General features: G+C 44.1%; 2 protein-coding genes across 4 annotated transcripts in view; both read left to right on the forward strand.

The window, feature by feature from the left end:
* elapor1 (endosome-lysosome associated apoptosis and autophagy regulator 1) overlaps window positions 1-7,670 on the forward strand; it is a 13,335-nt gene extending 5,665 nt beyond the window's left edge. For both annotated transcript variants that reach the window (XM_056599436.1, XM_056599444.1), the window contains exons 10-22: window positions 59-190; window positions 326-416; window positions 608-713; window positions 824-961; window positions 2,738-2,995; window positions 3,334-3,510; window positions 3,865-4,015; window positions 4,599-4,692; window positions 4,807-4,908; window positions 5,175-5,301; window positions 5,389-5,567; window positions 6,178-6,346; window positions 6,845-7,670. In XM_056599436.1, coding sequence (XP_056455411.1) covers window positions 59-190; window positions 326-416; window positions 608-713; window positions 824-961; window positions 2,738-2,995; window positions 3,334-3,510; window positions 3,865-4,015; window positions 4,599-4,692; window positions 4,807-4,908; window positions 5,175-5,301; window positions 5,389-5,567; window positions 6,178-6,346; window positions 6,845-6,931 — 1,811 coding nt within the window. In that variant the 3' untranslated portion in view covers window positions 6,932-7,670. The remainder of the gene's footprint in view (window positions 1-58; window positions 191-325; window positions 417-607; window positions 714-823; window positions 962-2,737; window positions 2,996-3,333; window positions 3,511-3,864; window positions 4,016-4,598; window positions 4,693-4,806; window positions 4,909-5,174; window positions 5,302-5,388; window positions 5,568-6,177; window positions 6,347-6,844) is intronic.
* An 81-nt stretch (window positions 7,671-7,751) lies between these two features.
* mapk14a (mitogen-activated protein kinase 14a) lies at window positions 7,752-17,800 on the forward strand. Of its 2 annotated transcripts, none has more exons than XM_056599464.1 (12): window positions 7,752-8,248; window positions 9,750-9,879; window positions 10,038-10,096; window positions 11,992-12,103; window positions 12,239-12,268; window positions 12,617-12,664; window positions 12,775-12,889; window positions 13,009-13,080; window positions 14,700-14,779; window positions 15,448-15,526; window positions 15,890-16,063; window positions 16,637-17,800. In XM_056599464.1, exons 1-12 carry the CDS (start codon window positions 8,130-8,132, stop codon window positions 16,699-16,701), a joined length of 1,083 nt encoding a protein of 360 aa, XP_056455439.1. In that variant the 5' UTR covers window positions 7,752-8,129; the 3' UTR covers window positions 16,702-17,800. The 2 variants fall into 2 exon arrangements, with proteins under 2 accessions (XP_056455439.1, XP_056455431.1); XM_056599456.1 differs by lacking the exon at window positions 14,700-14,779 and adding an exon at window positions 14,162-14,241 and having other exon boundaries at window positions 7,798-8,248.
* The last annotated feature ends 632 nt before the right edge of the window (window positions 17,801-18,432 follow it).

Genomic DNA, 18,432 nt, shown 5'->3' on the forward strand with positions numbered 1-18,432 from the left:
TTCAACTTTCTTCTTGTGTCTTTCCTACTCTCTGCCTCAATTCCCAATGCGACGCCAGATTGTGCGAAATGTCCCGCTGGTACGGAGCCTGTGGTCGGCTTTGAGTACAAATGGTGGAACACCATGCCCAGCAACATGGCGAGCTATGCCTTGCGCCACGAATATACCTTCAACATGGAGGAGAGCACAGGTGAGACGCGCTTCCACCTATCAGAGCCCAACGCCCCATGCTACGAGTGCCAGCTGAGAGGAAGGGGCTACGGTGGTTGTGTGGTGATGAAGAGTTGTGATTCTTAATGGATGTGATGTTGTGTGGTTGTGTCAGGGTGGGAGGTGGCCGGAGACTACATCTACACCGTGCCAGGAGAGCAGGACTCAGACTTTCTGGTCCTGACACTCAGTGTCCCGGGATACAGGTTAGGGCCAGCACACAACCATGCATACACGCACACATGCACACGCACTTGCACGCAAACACACACGCACGCATCAAATCACGCACACATACAAAAAAACAGGGATAGATCATATGCGAGCAGGTGTGCATTAGTCGGATTCTTGTAGCAGGAGACAGCTCACACAATCTTATATAACATCTACTCAAAAGGCTGCCTCCATCCTCTGCCAAAGACGAGGAAGCGACCGAGCTGTCTCGGATCACCTTCGTCTTCGAGACAACGTGCACCGCCGACTGCATGCTGGACTTCCTGGCGGTGAGGACGACACTAACACCTACATGTCATGTGATACAAAACGAGGAATATTATTATATTATCTGCAAGTTGAATGTGTTTAACGTGGTATCGGTGGGTCTCGTGTTCAGGGGTACAGCAAGATGAATCAGCACATTGTGGAGAAGTGGCACGGCACCACGGGCAAGCAGTCCTACTCCTACGTGGTCCAGGACAACATCACCACCAGCTTCACCTGGGCCTTCCGACGCATGCAGTCGCATGGCACGGTCAGTCCCACACACATCTTCATCCTGGTAGTAATGTACTCAGGCTCTTTTGAAACGTTGAATATTAATGGGCTACCCCTCCCTCCCCCTGCTGGAAGGAGGCCTTCATAGCCGGTATCCCCAAGGAAGGAAAGGAAACGATGGACTGTAAAGGTTGTCGACCTATCGGTTTCTTAAACAGACTGTGAACACTATGCCACCATCTCAACCCAGAGGACAATATAACAAGAGCCTTACATATTGTAGAGCAGATTAATAAGTAGAGGTAGCTTTATTATTCTCAGTTAAGATGCTAAAAAGCTTATGAATTGGTTCGATTGGGATTTGTATGTGTAGTCATCAATATACTTGTATACATTGTATTAAGGTATTTTACTCCTCTCCCACTGCAAGAATAGAGTTTGATAGGAGCCTTCCTAAGTCCACACTCTGCTACGATGCTGCGGCCAAGGTTTCCCCGCTAGCCCCAGTTTCTTGAATTTATTCATCGCATCTTTGGCCCAATCATAGAGGACAGAATGATCGGATATATCTATTGGAGGACCACAGTATGAAGTATAAAGTTTGTATGCAGAGGATGCACTGTTCCCATTCATGGAACCAGGTTCTGGCCTGCCTCTACTAATACAAATACTGGAAAAGTATAGGTTATATTCTTAACATTTACAAAGCCCAGGTTAGGACATTTAACTACACTCCCATCCAAGAATTAAGTGCTAAGAAAATATAATTGCAACTGTTGCTCTTCCCACATCAAGAAACCGGGAGTAAGTTTACCGAAAGATCTGTCTGAGTTATTTGATATTAACAAAAAATACATGGTGACCTCAATGGGGGCTTGCATCCTCTTTACTTGATCAGCAGAATGTTAAAGTAACATTCTTCCCTGATTACGATATATTTTTCTACAAGAAGAAATCTCTCAGAAACAATTTATAGAATGGAATATGTATAAGTTATGTCTTTCACGATTAGCTCCGTGCTGGAGTGCGAGTGGAAGTGGTTAAATGTTTAAAGAAGTTAAACTTTTAAAGATCGTAAATGTATACAATGGGTCCGGTATCAGGCAAGATTCTTATGAAATGGGAACCGAATAGTTTGAGCTTAACAGGTATTTACAGCTTGGTGATTATTTTTGTAAAAAAAGAAAAGGTTCTATTCCAAGAAAGCCACTTGTTATTGATATATTTATTGATGCTAAGAGCTCCCGAAGTAGTTATACCATGGCATCACATCACTGAAAAAGGACACGACCGACGATGTGAAGCAACTACAATTTACAATTAGGCCATTTAGCAGACGCTAACCGACTTACATCGGTCAATGTGTCTATTAATGTGTGTATTAATCGGCTAATACACACATTGACACACCGACGGAGTCAACCATGCAGAGTCAACCATGCAAGGTTGTTACATGTATCTATTATATTCATTAATTTTCATGTATTTATCATATTTGGAAAAGCTTAGATCAAAAAGCAAAGCCACTGGCCTAAAGGCTTCGTCATGGTTCCACGTTCAACGTAATGACTCCGCAATCGCTTCGACGCAGTCGTGAACCTGACTTGGTTCTGCGTCCGATTTACGTCGGGTTTACGTGAGCAGACCAATCGCCGCCCTTGCGGCTGCGTCGCCTCAAGGCAAGGTTACACCTTTTGGGAGGCGCACGTCTGGCCCTTGGGGTGGACGCAAGGAGGGTCCGCAAGGACGTAATGGGTCCGTAGACCCCCTTGCGTTGCGTCTACATCCAACCATCTACCTTTACTGTCAACAGAGGAACCACACGAGCGACGTGGCCAAGATCTACTCCGTCCTGGTCACCAACGCCGTCGACGGCGTGGCCTCCCGTTGTCGCCAGTGTGCGACGGGGTCGTCGGACCTCTCCGCCTGCGTGCCCTGCCCGCCCGGACACTACATGGTCAACGGCACGGGCGTGTGTGAGAGCTGCCCACCCAACACCATCATCAGGCCCCAGCAGACGGTGGGGAGGGAGGCCTGCGTGCCCTGCGGACCCAACACCTCCACCAACCAGGTCAGGAGGGAGGAGCGCAGTAGAGCACGGGCTGGGGGCCCTAGGATGAACGGGGAGTTCTTATCACTGCTATTCACTGCTGTCCTTGGTTATATCATCTTCCTTCCGATTGTTATGGTACAATTTTTTCTTCATTTACATAGCATTTTCTTTAGCCTAAGCTAACCAATTGTATTCATCCCCCAGGGGAAGTGAATTTTTAGCAGCTGCACGAATCAGTATGGAAGCCACGCGGCCACGAAAAAGAGGAATGATGCCTTATCCGTGGTTACAGCTCAACACTTGGAGCCACAGACTCTCAAACTAATCGAGGTCTGTTCCTCCACTTTGTCCTCCAGGCCCGCTCAGCCTGCGTCAGCGACTGTACCCTACATGTGAACAGCGGAGCAGGCCAGCACCTGCTCTACAACTTCTCCTCCCTGGCCAACCTCACAGGCTTCAGGAGCAGCCCCCGCTTCACCAGCCGAGGCCTGCGATACTTCCAGCACTTCCACCTCGGGCTGTGTGGGAAAGAGGTGGGAATTAATTAAAATGATTGACGTTTTTATCCTTATTGACTCATATTCAGACAAAGGACATTATCGAGCAGGTAGGGATATTAAATGGGGGTGTAGAGTCCATACCTTACTATTTTACAACTAGGAAGTTAAATTCTTCGCAAAAAGGAACTGGGTTCAATTCCCCATTTTGCAGCACATAGACAGCCACCCCAGCCTAAACTACCAACCTCCAGGGCCCACTGTCAAAACCCAAACACCAACACTTGGATGTGAACCTTTGGGAAACCCTGTACCTTTTCTGACCAGGTGTTTATGCATGAACGATGGAAGTGTTTGACCCCCAATAGCCTCGTCCTCCTCTCCCCACAGGACAGACAGCTGGCCGTGTGTGTGGACAACGTGACGGAGCAGCGGAGGGAGGTGAGAGGCTACGCCTGCCAGTCCATGGTGGTCCCTTCCGACACCAGGGGCCAGGGACTGGTCTCCTCCCAGCCCTTTGTGATCGCCGACATGTTGCTGGGTAAGGGCTGAGAGCTGCTTCATGTTATCCTCTTCTAGTACATCTGTCTATGAATCTATCTGCCTGCCTGTATTTCTCTTTATCTATCTATCTATCTATCTATCTATCTATCTATCTATCTATCTATCTATCTATCTATCTATCTATCTATCTATCTATCTATCTATCTATCTATCTATCTATCTATCTATCTGTCTGTCTGTCTGTCTGTCTGTCTGTCTGTCTGTCTGTCTGTCTGTCTGTCTGTCTGTCTGTCTGTCTGTCTGTCTGTCTGTCTGTCTGTCTGTCTGTCTGTCTGTCTGTCTGTCTGTCTGTCTGTCTGTCTGTCTGTCTGTCTGTCTGTCTGTCTGTCTGTCTGTCTGTCTGTCTGTCTGTCTGTCTGTCTGTCTGTCTAAATATCTGTTTGCCTGTCTATATGTCTGTCGAAGTCTGCAATGAAAACATTTAATATAGTGCATAGCATATTGTACATGAGTATTGCAATGTACTGAAGTATGCTAAGGATTAAATATGATATGTACTAATATGTATATTCAGAGGACATGTATAACGTAATGACATGTGTGTCTTTTCCTTTGTGCAGGAGTGACCACAGAAAATTCCCTGGATCACATTTCTTCTCTGGAAAACATGTTCCCTGTGAACATCGGTCTGCCTGATGTCATATTTTATTACAGGTTACACAGCTGATTCATATTTCGTCTATTGTTTTATTGTGACGATGCAAGAGTAATCAAAGACATAAAAAAAACGAAATTGCATTTGACATTAATGATTCATTGTGTCTGTAGGGCCAGTGAGACAACGCAGGCTTGTAAACAGGGCCGATCGACCACGATCAGAATGAGATGTGATCCTACTGTGACAGCCAGCCACCAAATCTCTCTACCCAGGTACGTTACAACGCCTGCACACAGGATCGGAGTCATTCAATTAACAAAGAACGTGACGTATTGCAAATGTCTGATTCTGCAGCATGCCATCTCGTGTCCTCAAGCTCACAGGATATTGTGGAATTTACCAAAGGGTTTTTCAATAGCCTAAATAAAAATGTGATGATTTTCCATTACAAACAATGCCCCTTGTGGTTAATTTAGAGAACTACATCCTCATTACTGGAAGACAACACATTTTTATCCTGAATTGTTTCCTTCCACAGTGCCTGTCCGGAGGGGACGTGCAACGGCTGCTCCTTCCACTTCTTGTGGCGGAGCCAGTTTGCATGTCCACTCTGCACCTCAGACCACTACAGAGAGATCGTCAGCGCATGTGTCCAAGGAATACAGGTAGGAAACTAAAACCACATCATATGTACAATACACTTAAGAAAATATGGGAGTTATAACTAATAATGTGTGTGTGTGTTGTTGTAGAGAACGACCTATGTGTGGCAGCAGCCCCTGCAGTGTTACGCTGGGGTTTCCCTGCCAGCACAGCGAGTCAATGCCTGCGTGAGCCTGGATTTCTGGCTTAAGTTTGGTGTTTCCATGGGAACAGTGGCTGCTTTGCTGCTTATCGGGGTGATCTGTTACTTCTGGAAGAGGGCGCGCAAGTAAGACCTCTCTCTCTCTCTCTCGCTCTCTCTTTCTCTAGCTCTCATTCTCTTTCTCTTGCTCTTTATCTCTCTCATTCTCTTTAACTTTCTCTCTCACTCTCTCTTTCTCTTTCTCTCTCTTATCTTTCTCTATCCCCTTCTGCAGACTCTGGGTCTATACACTTTAACCAGTTACTTATTGCATGAGAAGTGACTTGTAGATACCCTCATCAACATGTAACACTAAAAAAGTCATCAGAAATCGACTAAGAAAGAAAGACCAAAAAAACAAAACAGGACCAATATGAAAGTGCAAAAGTCCAAGTGCAAACTCAAATCTATTTAAACATTTAAAGTCCAACCCGTGAAGTCTGAAAGCCATTTAGCCTTAAGACTTAACTGTACATTTGCCATAGTGCCATTCTTTACAGCAGGGCAGAGAGCAGGTTTACCCTGTGTGGTATACTCCTCCAGTAGGTAAACGCTGTGTGTGCTGCTGAGAGACACCACACACACACCTTTTACCAACTGGAGAAATCCTCACAACACAGGGCCAGAGAGCAGGTTGGCCCTGTTTAATGAGGTCTCCTCCAGCTGGTTAACACTGTGTTACTATGCCTCTCCCCAGGCTGGAGTTCAAGTACTCCATGCTGATGACTGCTGGAGACAAAGAGGAGTGTGAGCTCCCGGCGGCCGACAGCTGTGCCATCATGGAGGGGGAGGACGCTGAGGACGACCTCATCTACCTCACCAAGAAGTCCTTCTTCCACAAGGCCAAGAGAGGTTACTCCAGAGAGGTCAGCCCCAGCCCCGCCCCCCGAACACACGCACGCACACGTTCCAACACACACGGCATACAAACACACATCATAGATACACACACATCGTACACACACACTCATCACACACACACACACACACACACACACACACACACACACACACACACACACACACACACACACACACACACACACACACACACACACACACACACACAAACACACACACACACACACACACACACACACACACACACACACACACACACACACACACACACACACACACCGTACACACACTCTCATCATACACACACAATACACACTCTACAAACAAACACACACACACACACCGTATGCACACACATCATACACAATCACACACACACACACACCGTATGCACACACCATACGTACACACACACATGTCCCCCCAGGTACACACACAGGTAGGCCTATATATAACCAAGCAGGAAGATACTTAAATGTTGTGTGTATGATTCTTTTGTTCAGAGGACTTCAGATGGATTTGATTCGGTTCCACTGAAGTCATCTGCATCGAGCCTGCTGAGAAACGAAGAGGACATGGATGAGTGCTGAATAAGAGAAACAAGCAGAACCTGTTCTTCAGACCACATTGAGCAGGCTTTGCGTGGGTGGTTTCTAATAAACGGTAGAGTTGCATCTCTAGGGGATGGCTCAAAAAGGTCAAAGATGAGACAATCTAAAACAATGTCACAATACTTGAGAAAGTGTAGGATTTTTATTTTATTTATTGTTTTTTTGTGTTTTTCTGCCTGACGAAATTTGTATTATTTCAAAAGAGTGTTACATGTGCCAAAACCTGTAATATCCAACATAATATCTTCAATACAAAAGTAGACCTATCTGTATTGGGGTATAATGTACTTTAGATTTGATAGACCTCACATAAACTACACGTTTATGTTGGACAATTGTCTCGAACTGTACGTTTAATGATTTAATATTTGAAATGTTCACCTATAGGCCGACTGTGAAGATGTCGGTAGTCCTATGTGTGATATAGTGTTTTAGATTCGGCTATGACATCCTATCTGCCTTTGATACAATGTTGTAACCGTTTTTTTTTTAAGTTTCCATTATTTGTATTTTATGAACCATAAAAATTGTCTTTATAAAAAACTGAATGTCCTTCCTCATACATGTCATCTCAATTGTTTCCTCGTTCCAATTCACCTTGTAGGCTGTTTTATGAGTACATGTTAATTAGGCCTACTTTTTTTACACGGCTCCATGAATCATTAGTCGAAGCCAATAATTAACATGTATTTTTAACTATTGTGATTAACCAAACAATTGTCTGTATGATCGTAAGCTCCTCCTGCAGCACACACCCACAGTACATATAAAAAGGATGGAAATATTGTGCGTGTGAGCTGCATGCGTCGGATCTGAAGAGCGTCTGGTCTGGTCGCGGACTTCTGCGCTCTTCTGATCCATCGACTTGCTTGGATATCTGTTATCTCGCGATACTTGGGCACACCAACAGTTTTGCATGTCGAGCGAATCATGGTAACAGCATGCGTGTAGATTTAGGCAAATTACATTCTAAAACAAACGCCCGGATCCATATGGTTATATTGGAGGATTTCGGAAGGAAATACACATTGGTGGATATTCCAAAAGCACGACAAAGGTTCCTATCGCACCGTCTGCAAACTTTTGGAAACTTGTGTTGGTTGCACGACTCCCACTAGCAGGCAGCCACCTTACGCCAGGGAAAGCAGAAGTCAACTCAGTGAGTGGTTCTGCAGGAATGTCGCAGAAAGAGAGACCCATATTCTACCGGCAGGAGGTCAACAAGACCATCTGGGAGGTTCCGGAGCGCTACAAGTCTCTGCTTCCAGTCGGTTCTGGAGCATACGGATCTGTGTGGTGAGTCTCGTTTTGTATGCGGAACACTGAGGTCCTTCTCCCCCCGCTTGACACCCATTCATTTCGGCGAGGCCTGCCGTGGGTATGCTAAAGTTAGCTCCACCAGCGAGCTAGCGCTAGCTAAGGTGGAACCACGGTGTGCCTCCAAACGAGCAGAAGGATTTAGTTTTTATGTCTTGACATTGAGTACAGTAACAGCAACAACAACAACAACAACTTAAGCCTCCTTGCATTCCGCTTGTACGTATTGCATCTAGAAAAATAAAGTATCGTTGGTTTGTGGTCTGTAATAATGTTGGCCGATGGAGAGATTGTTTTCACTGAAACCGTTGTAGGGCTTCATCTGGATAAAATATGTTTGACTTCAAACCAAACCAAAGGGAAGGTTTAATAGAGGTCCGTGCATTATTTTAGTTTAGTTTATATTTTTATATATATTTTCCATTATGCCATGCATAAATATTATGTATTGTTTTGGGAAGCGTTTGGCTTGTTTAGATGGTGTTGGAATAGAAAAACGTTTTGCATAATTAGCATAAAATGCCTACTGTGGCACGGTATGCTATTGGGTGCATTCAGTATAATGAAAAGCATTGTAATGAATGCAGAGTCAGACTATAAATAACAAAAATCAAAATGATGCCTGGGCAGTACAGAAGATCGAACAGTGATACATTTGAAGTAATTTAATGCTGAAAACGATTCAAATCCTTTTTGAGGCCTTTTTAGGAGATTTTTTGTTATTCAGCTGTTGTTAGCGGGCAGATGTTTGTTTTGCCCATGAACTAGACAGCTGTACTGTTGCTAGGGAATCTGGTAATCTCTTGCGGGTCAGATTATGAGCTCGCATTACGGTGGCGGTGTATGTCTTTGCACCCCAGACTAGACTGGTGTACTGCGTCGAACAAACCTCTTGTTTTCCCTTCCAAACACGAAGCTATTATTCCTCAGAATCATTTGGGAATTTGTACAGCTCATATATGCATCTGTTTTCAACTTTAAACATTCAAGTTATTTCATAAAACCAGGTATTGTTAAAACCCTTTGTGTAGCTATTGAGTATTTTGCTAGTGCTAAACCATTTGTCAGTTATTCTACTGATAAATCCATGGCCATGATACAGAGACAGGAAGTGCTTTGAGGCTTTACTGCTATGGGTTTCCCCCAAAGACCACAGCAAAATGACAGCGGAAACTGAATGTGCTGATAATTATAATTTTTCTGTTTACGCTTTTTCTCTGGCTGTATGCTCCAAAGCATTTCCCCCGCACCTGATTCAGCTTTCAAAGTAACTTGTTCAGCAGCCACAAGTCCTCAGCAGCACATTAGTCTTCTTGTCTGCATTCCAAATATGTAATCATAAATAAAGCCTCTGTTGAATTCCAAATGTTCCTGTGGGGAGGAAAATAAAATGGTTCCTTGATGAACAGATGAAAGTATTTATGGGACTTAAGCCTTAAGACACCCATCTTAAGACTCTGTATCGTCCCCTTTTCAACAGTTCCTCATTCGACGAGAAGACATGTCGGAAGATTGCAGTGAAGAAGCTGTCGAGGCCCTTCCAGTCCATCATCCATGCCAAGAGGACATACAGAGAACTGCGGCTGCTGAAGCACATGAACCATGAAAATGTAAGTCCCCCTCTACCTTCTACTATTATTACTACCCCTGTTTACTATTACTCGTGTATTGAAACCGTTAAGGCCCTCCGACCGGCATAGATTTATTTCCATGCAAACCCTGTACGCTCGAGTGATTGGCTGATTGTTTCCTTTTGTATGGCAAACAGGTGATCTGTCTTCTCGATGTCTTCACCCCCGCCACCAGCCTGAAGGAGTTCAACGAAGTGTGAGTTGGATGCGTTTAACACGATCATATACTATTCCGCTCTCCTGACCTCTAATTAACACAGAGATCCCTGTTGACCGAGTGTGAAGGATTCCATCTTGATCGCGCCGCCCAAGTGTTTCATTGTCTCATGAATGTGCTCCAACATATCTGGCCTGGGTGCCGCTGCTACAGCAGACACCGTCCCCGGTGCCAGGAAAACACCTGGAGGCCGGCCAGTAGACTAAACAGACTGGAATGTGTCTCTGACTGGCCCGCTTGTTGGTTACTTATTCAGTCAATTGCAGCGACAACAGTTGTTTCACAGCTGGCTTCCTTCCCTCCCTGTTCAACCTCCTGTTCCTGGCTTTGTTACGAGGAAGGCCCATTTGCTTTCTAGGTATTTTAATTATTTGTTGCCGGTATATTTGTTCTTTACAAAATCAAAGAAGTTGGCCGCTTGAGATTTGGTTGTGATTGGCCTCTTCCCTCGTCTCCTCCTGGTTTCCAAGGACACCACAGAGAGAGGGTGTTGAGGCTTGGGCCTGCAACAATGGAGCGCTGTGTTAAACCGAGCAACCATCAATCAAGGCCACCACTCTTAGATAGTCGAGGCTCTCACCCGCGATGTGGCTCCATTAACCCGCTCTACACTTGACATAATGGAGTGGAGTTCTATCGCAAGGAGTGAACTACAATGGCACAATGCAGTTGTTTTCCTCTCTTGATTCATAGCAAACCATCAGACCATTGAAAACATTTGTAATATCCCCGGCCCTGGCACATATACTGGGCCACATTGCTGCACTGTCACGTTGGAAGGGATTGTTGACAACTGTAGTTGCCCCACTGTCCCAGATTAACACGCTGCAGCTCGCAGGACATGGTGTCCCGGAGGCCGTGCAAGGTCGCCTTCCCTTGCGCAGTGGGCGTGACGACTGGGGGATGAGAGGGTTGCCGAAGAGTATTCTGAAATTCTTTTAAAAGCAGGTTTTCTGTGCATGCGTTATGCAATGATATCGCTGAAATTCTTTCCTTTTAAATCACATCCACTGACTCGCTTGTAATGTGATAATGGCAAATGCCCAGAGTTATCCGGGATTATCTGCTACAAGAATGATCAAAATAATAAATAAACGGCAGAAACATAAAGTGACTCACACACTGATGTTGCAAGACTCCCATTTGAGTTCAAACCAGGATCTCTGGTTGGACGTGCTGCACCACCCACTTGGGGACTCTGCTGTGTCTCTATATGCCGTCTCTTTATGCATATGCTGCTGCGGTCTGATGTCTCAAAGAGGAATCTTACTGGAAACAAGTCAAATCTCCACCAGTTGCTATTTAAAGATCCGCTCTCACTGGCGTATGAGAATAGATGAGTGTTCAAGAAATCCCAGAGCGGCAGAATGCCTACACATGCCCCCCCGGCAATGGGATTAGGGTCCCCACTTATGAACTCCCGTTACACATTGGGTGCATTCTGTTTATTTACATTAGTCATTCAGTGGTTCTATCGTCGCTCTAGAAAGGATTATGAGCCAGAGTTAAAGCTTAACCGGTTCAGGGAGAACCGGCCAATAGGGAGGTGTCTGTCTGCAGAAGTTTCCTGAGTACATAATGATTCCCTAATACATTAGAGAAACGTCTGCGGGCCGTTGCGGTTTATTGATGATCCTACGTAGTTAGGATTATTAAATGTGCGATAAGTACATCAGTGAAAGAGAACTTTGTTTTGAAGAGGCTCACAATAAACAAGTATCTAATTGCAATTAGATTAAGTGCGAATCAATATGGCGAATGTATAGTGTTCTATGTAAAAGGCACAATTCAGCTGTTCTTGAATTCTGTATCCTCAGTGCCATAGTATCCCTAGTACTCCTGTTCATCACTGCGCTACCCCTTGTGATCCCCAGGTATTTTGTGACCCACCTGATGGGGGCCGACCTCAACAACATAGTGAAATGTCAGAAGCTCACAGACGACCATGTACAGTTCCTCATCTACCAGATACTACGAGGTTTGAAGGTAAGGCCACGTGTGATGCTGTCATAATTGATCAATAGATCACAGCTGTGCATCGCTTTGCCTTTTGTGGTGGATCGATGCACTTCATAATTAATGAGCTTTATTTAATACACACATGCTCCTGTCTGTTCTCAGTATATCCACTCAGCGGACATCATTCACAGAGTAAGTGGCGTGTTTTGTTTGATTTTTCTTTCTGCATATCGGCTCAGATTGCAAACCCCTCTCCTGTTGTATGTATCGGGAGGCGACAAGGGAAATGGTGCCCTCTGTATAGCGTCCGCTCCATACACAAGGCTCCTGGGCCTGTGTCTAATGGGAGCCCTGTTTAAACAGGAACACGTCATAAACAGTACCTTGTTTTCCACACATTTATTGAATAACATATGTTTCTTATTTTGAATTGGGTATGGCATTTAGCATTAACCAACATTATACAGTCCTAAATATACATGCACAAAACTTTACCACTTTTAGTATGGTTGACATGGCAAGTATTTGTGTTCCCTCTAGGATCTCAAACCCAGTAACCTGGCTGTGAATGAGGACTGTGAACTAAAGGTCAGTAAAACCCCACCTGTTGTTGTCATGGCAAGCAACCTTGACTACAATAGGCTTGTTTAGTGGTTGCTGACTCAAGTGAGAGCCTGTTCCTGTCGCCTTTTCCTCAGATCCTGGACTTTGGTTTGGCGAGGCACACCGACGATGAAATGACGGGCTATGTGGCCACGCGTTGGTACCGAGCCCCGGAGATCATGCTGAACTGGATGCACTACAACATGACCGGTACATGACGGCTATTTTCGTTAGAATTAGTCCGATTTCTTAGCGCTGGACTTCCATAAGGTTTTGGGAGAAGGGTATTTCAAACGTCTCGTGCGTGTTTGTCCCATCTTGTGTTTCAGTGGACATTTGGTCTGTGGGTTGCATCATGGCGGAGCTCCTCACAGGAAGAACCCTGTTCCCTGGTACAGACCGTATCCTTTTCGCACTGCCTCGTTGTGGTTGAGTGAGAATGAAGGTTCAGAGGAGCACCCTACACGTTGGCATGGTTCACCACTTCAATTCTCACTCTCTGTTGCAAAGCCGCATATAAAGATGTGTGAGTAATTTCGAACCTCTGCAGCTTCTTCTTTTTTTTGCAGAAATGGTTGCTGCAAGGACACAGCTGCCAATATTATTTTTTTGCTGAATGGTTGATTTTCATGTTCTCTATTTAGACCAAGGATGAATCCAAAAAATTCCACTGTTAACCTTCTGATTGCCAGTCCCCACCAAATGCAACGCACTCTCACTCTCCACTTGCTTACCGCTTTTGAAAGCAAGCCATCAAAGCAGGAAATTGGATTACACAACTTATGTTTGTCCAATGAAATGGGTAATTGTGCTGCCAGCAAAATATTTACTTTCATAGAGTAAATGTGCTCTCCCATCACTGATCAAGCCCAATGCAATGGGGACGGAAAGGGGCCATGAAGTGCATTTGGTGGGGCGGTGCCGTGCACTCTTTCAACAAAAAGCTGATGTGGTGTTTGCACAACAGAGATATTGTGCTGCATGTGGCTGTCAAAGCTGTAACACTCTTCACCTCTGAACCGCAGCAGGACAGCTTGTTTAATTTCTTGACTTGTTCAAACACTTGTCCTCTATCTCCATGTCCTGTGCCCTTTCCCAGCCTACGCCACACCTTGTGTTTGTTTGAGTAGATCAACCAGCCGAAAATGCATGTCCTGTTTTCTCTCCTTTTGTTGAACTAGCTCTCCACCTACCAGCTTCCTTTTCTAACAAACTGCCAACTTGTATCTGACTATTTTCTCCAAATTTGCGAAACGCCGCCATTCTGGCGTAACCCACGTCTTCCAACAATGTATTGACCCTTTTTGTTTGTTTCTCGACATGACTTTAATGGAGACTGGTGTCTTCAGGGATACTGATATTTGAATAATGCCGATAGTGGCTGAGATTTTTTGGTTCCCCATGTATGATGCCGACTAACGGGAGAGAGATTCCACGGTCTCCCATTTCCAGCTCCAGTCTTCCTTTACCTTACACGGGTAGACATTGATCAGTTGAAGCTTATCATGCTGCTCGTCGGAACGCCAGGGCCTGAGCTTTTGATGAAAATATCTTCTGAGTCTGTGAGTCCACGTCGTCATGCAAGGGTTTTGTTTTTCCTTATGTCTTTTAATCTACAAAGAATCTGTGTGTTTGTGTTTGTTTGTGTATCGGCTACCAAACGTGTTGTGGGAAAATTCTTGTCTGGGTGTTTTTGTTTGAACAGTGTATGACTTTTGCTTTTGTATCTATGTCTAATCAAATGAACCGACAACTCTTGCATTTTTCTGCCACCCCTGTGTCTGACTGCTAAGGACTCCTCTTGCATCGTCTTTCAAAGCATGTGATGGTGTTCTCTTTTTCTCTGTCTAACAGGCCTTTTTCGGTCCCTCTCAAGTTTTTCTCAAAACATTTCAAAACCGCAAGTTTCCTGGGCAAATGAAAGCGCGTAGAGATAAAACGTGCGGCACAAAGCCAGTAGAAGCTGCTACTTAACCAACTCTGCTGTATCGCTACACTCCCCTTGACCCAAGCCTCGTAGATATAAACCAGCTTCAGCAGATAATGCGACTCACGGGGACGCCCCCAGCATCTCTAATAAGCAGGATGCCCAGCCATGAGGTGAGCAGGAGCCACGGCTGCCTTCTGGTAGAGCCTTGGTGTGCCACTATAGCACGCCCCTCTCCCGTCCCTCCATATAGCCACATCTCCAGTAGGGTCCATGGCAATAGTGTAGCAGCAAACGGTTTTTGCCAACTCGAATGATCCAAGACAAATGATAATTAGTTTGCTTTATTTTTATATTTGATTAAATATAGGTAGTGTCATGAGCATGCTTGACGCATGTGTTTGAATTTACTATTTCTAAAGGCTAACGGTCTAACTTGTTTGCTACAACGGCACAGTTGTTAACATCAGTGTTTCGATGTGACAAGTTGTCCATCGTTTTTAAATCAAGTGTTTATCAAGAACTTATTACAAGCACATAATTCTTTCGAAAAATCCATTTCCTTTATGGTTCTATGGTACTAATTACTCCCAAGTTCCAGACGTCTTGCTACATGGTGCTTTGTCTATTTTCCGCCTGTGCATTTACAAAAAAATATGCCCCCACCTCTCGGGCAGATATCTACGTGATGCTTAGCTTAACGATTAAGTGATCCTTTGGAGATGTGTTGTCTGTCTCTAAAATATATATATTGATAATTTAGTGGCATCATTTAAAATAGTGTAGAGTTCTACATTGGTTTATGCATTGAGTGCAATGAGGGAATTGCTTGTGTTTCCAGGCCAGGAACTACATCAACTCATTGCCGCAGATGGCCAAGAGGAACTTTGCTGATGTGTTTATCGGTGCCAACCCCCAAGGTAATACCACCCATGAGTTGTAATAACTGTAAGGTGTATTTTTCCATGGATCACTGTCAACCAAGGTTAACTTCAAGTCTGACAACTTGTTTTGAAAATTACATTTTTGGCTGAGTTTTATTTGTACAACGGATATATAAATATAAATATGTCAGACATATCCAGAGTGTCAAAGTTTGCCATAAAAAGCACTGCACAATTTTCCATACCCATTTCCCACTGGGGCAACCCATCTATGCTCAAAATGTACGAACTCCAAAGGTTCTCCTTAGTGAAAAGGGATTCATCTCTTGAGAAAAAGACGTGGCTGTGTAAGGTTAATGCAAGCATTGACTGATGCGTTTCACTACACTGTTCCAACAGCTGTGGATCTGCTTGAGAAGATGCTGGTTCTGGACACGGACAAACGGCTCACTGCGGCCGAAGCTCTGGTCCATCCCTACTTTGCCCAGTACCACGACCCCGACGATGAGCCCAATGCCGAGCCCTACGACCAGAGCTTTGAGAGCCGGGAGCTGGAGATCAAGGAGTGGAAACGTATGTGTAATCATCAGCTTTTTCATGATTGACAGAAAGGGCTGTTTTAACTAAAAAGACAGAAGCGCCCACTGAGAAGAAGGACAGGGTATTCAGCAATGGGTTAGGCCTTGCTGTTTATTTTACTCTGGCTGGTTTCGCTGTACTGCGTCTTTATTTTGGCACCCATGTAAGCAGTGAAGTGGTCACACCTGCTGTGTGTCTAGTGTGATCAAGCGTCCCAGGCGAGTTAAATGCAGTGTGCCTTTATAGTTTTTGGTTTAAGGCCTAGAGGAAAATGAAGCTTCAATCATGCGAGAGGCTGTTCACCTTGGAGAACTGCTGTGGATATGAGAAACGTCCTAATCAGACACCAAGATTAGGATGTGCACTGATGTGACGCTGGTTTGTTACTTACCGGTTCCATTCCACAACAATCCAGTCTAGATTTTCAATACTGGAAGTCTCACCAAGCTCTAGTGTAACGATCATCGGAGACGAAGGTCAGGAGGAACTAGCTGTGCTAGCTGCTGTTAATACAAATATTTTTTGGTATAAACATAAATAAATTTGTATTTATTTTTCCTTCTATAGGGCTTACCTATGAGGAGATGATGAATTTTGACCCCCCTACTGAAGAAGACGTCATGGAATCGTGAGCACTGTCCTAACCCATCGACCAGGGCATCCAGCAGCTTAATACTGACTCCAATATCTTATCAGAGTGCCTGCAACCCTTCAGCCAATCACTTTTAATCAGAGAAAACATTCACTACTGTTGGTTTTGTTTTTTATTAGAGGGAACGCAATCAAAAGTGGAGATGGCAAGAGACGTCATGCTTTTCTATGAACCACTAGTGCTCTTGGTGTATTGCTGGGAAATGTCCTCCATCAAATTTTCTTTTCCTTTTTCCTGTAGCTTCAATAGTTGTATATCGGTCTCAAGTTGTATACAGACTTGTACGACTCACCACTGTGACACTCAGAGAATGAGATGCTGAAACGTCCTGAAATATAGCTGTGCTATTGCGTGTGTTTTAAAGATGTAGGAATGAATAACTTATATTTAGCTTTTACCTTCTTTATAATTAAAAATAGAATACTGTATTCAGTCTTTCACTCTGCCAAGGTGCGCACACACACACACACACACACACACACACACACACACACACACACACCCAAATGAATGTCTGTTAGATTTCTATTTTAGGCCCTGTCCTTAATTCTGTACATTGATGAGGAAATTTGCAGTTGTGGGAACACGTCGCAGCCAATAAGAATGTCTGTTCTCCATAAGTATTTTCATTTTCCATTGTCCATAGCTATACATTCTGTGGTTGCTTCAGGTCTCCAGTTACATTTTTCTTAAACTAGGTAACAAGAAATAAATCTTATTTAATCCATAAGAAATAATCAAACCCCTTGTTCAAGAACCACACATGATTATATGACACAAGAAAAAGTGTCACATCTACTCAAATGTGTAAATAGCATTTTCTTATGTCACGATTCACGAAGCAATCACTATCTTTGTGTTTGTGTGTATGAATGCAAGGGTGTGATGTTTGTTTACAGGAATTTGAAGTGTCCAGCTAAAACTAATAGAATTACACATGAAATAAGGGATTTAGATGTATTTATACATTGTTGAGGTGGTATTTATGAACAGCAATCAAAAAACCCCAGTAAACTATTTTTAGTTCAGCAGAGTTGCTATAATTCTACATTTGTTTATCAAAAATAAAAACTTGTTTTTAAGAATCCCATGTCTCTTTAATGCTAATTAAATTATCGAATAAACTTAATGACTAATAGAACGAATTCCACCTGCTATCCAAGTTGGTAATATTCAACTTGAACCTCTAGGTCTTGAGACTGCAAGTTCTGCAAGCATTAGAATCAAAGATACACTAGACTAGATATGTATACTTTTCCTCAATAGATTTTGGAAGGCCTATCATATTGAAGGCCACTGAATATGGCCTCAGTAAACATGACTAAAATAATGTCCAGAATACAATTGGACAAGGAAGTACAGAAACTAAACAAATAAAGTTTTGATTTTATGGGAATGTTCAAGAAAATGGCCTTAAATAAGGAATATCTATCAAAACCCTTTTTCGTGCAGTATTATTACATTTTGCAGTATTAGTAGTACTTATACCAAGTCCTTCTGCTGCTATTTCAAACTGAAAAAGGGCAACGAGCGTCCCAAGTGCAGTTTCTCAAATTAGACAGTTGAAAAGGAGGGGTAGAGGGGTAGAGGGGTAGAGGGGTAGAGGGGTAGAGGGGTAGAGGGGTAGAGGGGTAGAGGGGTAGAGGGGTAGAGGGGTAGAGGGGTAGAGGGGTAGGGGGGTAGGGGGGTAGGGGGGTAGGGGGGTAGGGGG

The sequence above is a fragment of the Gadus chalcogrammus genome, chromosome 1, assembly GCF_026213295.1.
Source record: "Gadus chalcogrammus isolate NIFS_2021 chromosome 1, NIFS_Gcha_1.0, whole genome shotgun sequence".
In the NCBI taxonomy this organism is placed as follows: Eukaryota; Metazoa; Chordata; class Actinopteri; order Gadiformes; family Gadidae; genus Gadus; species Gadus chalcogrammus.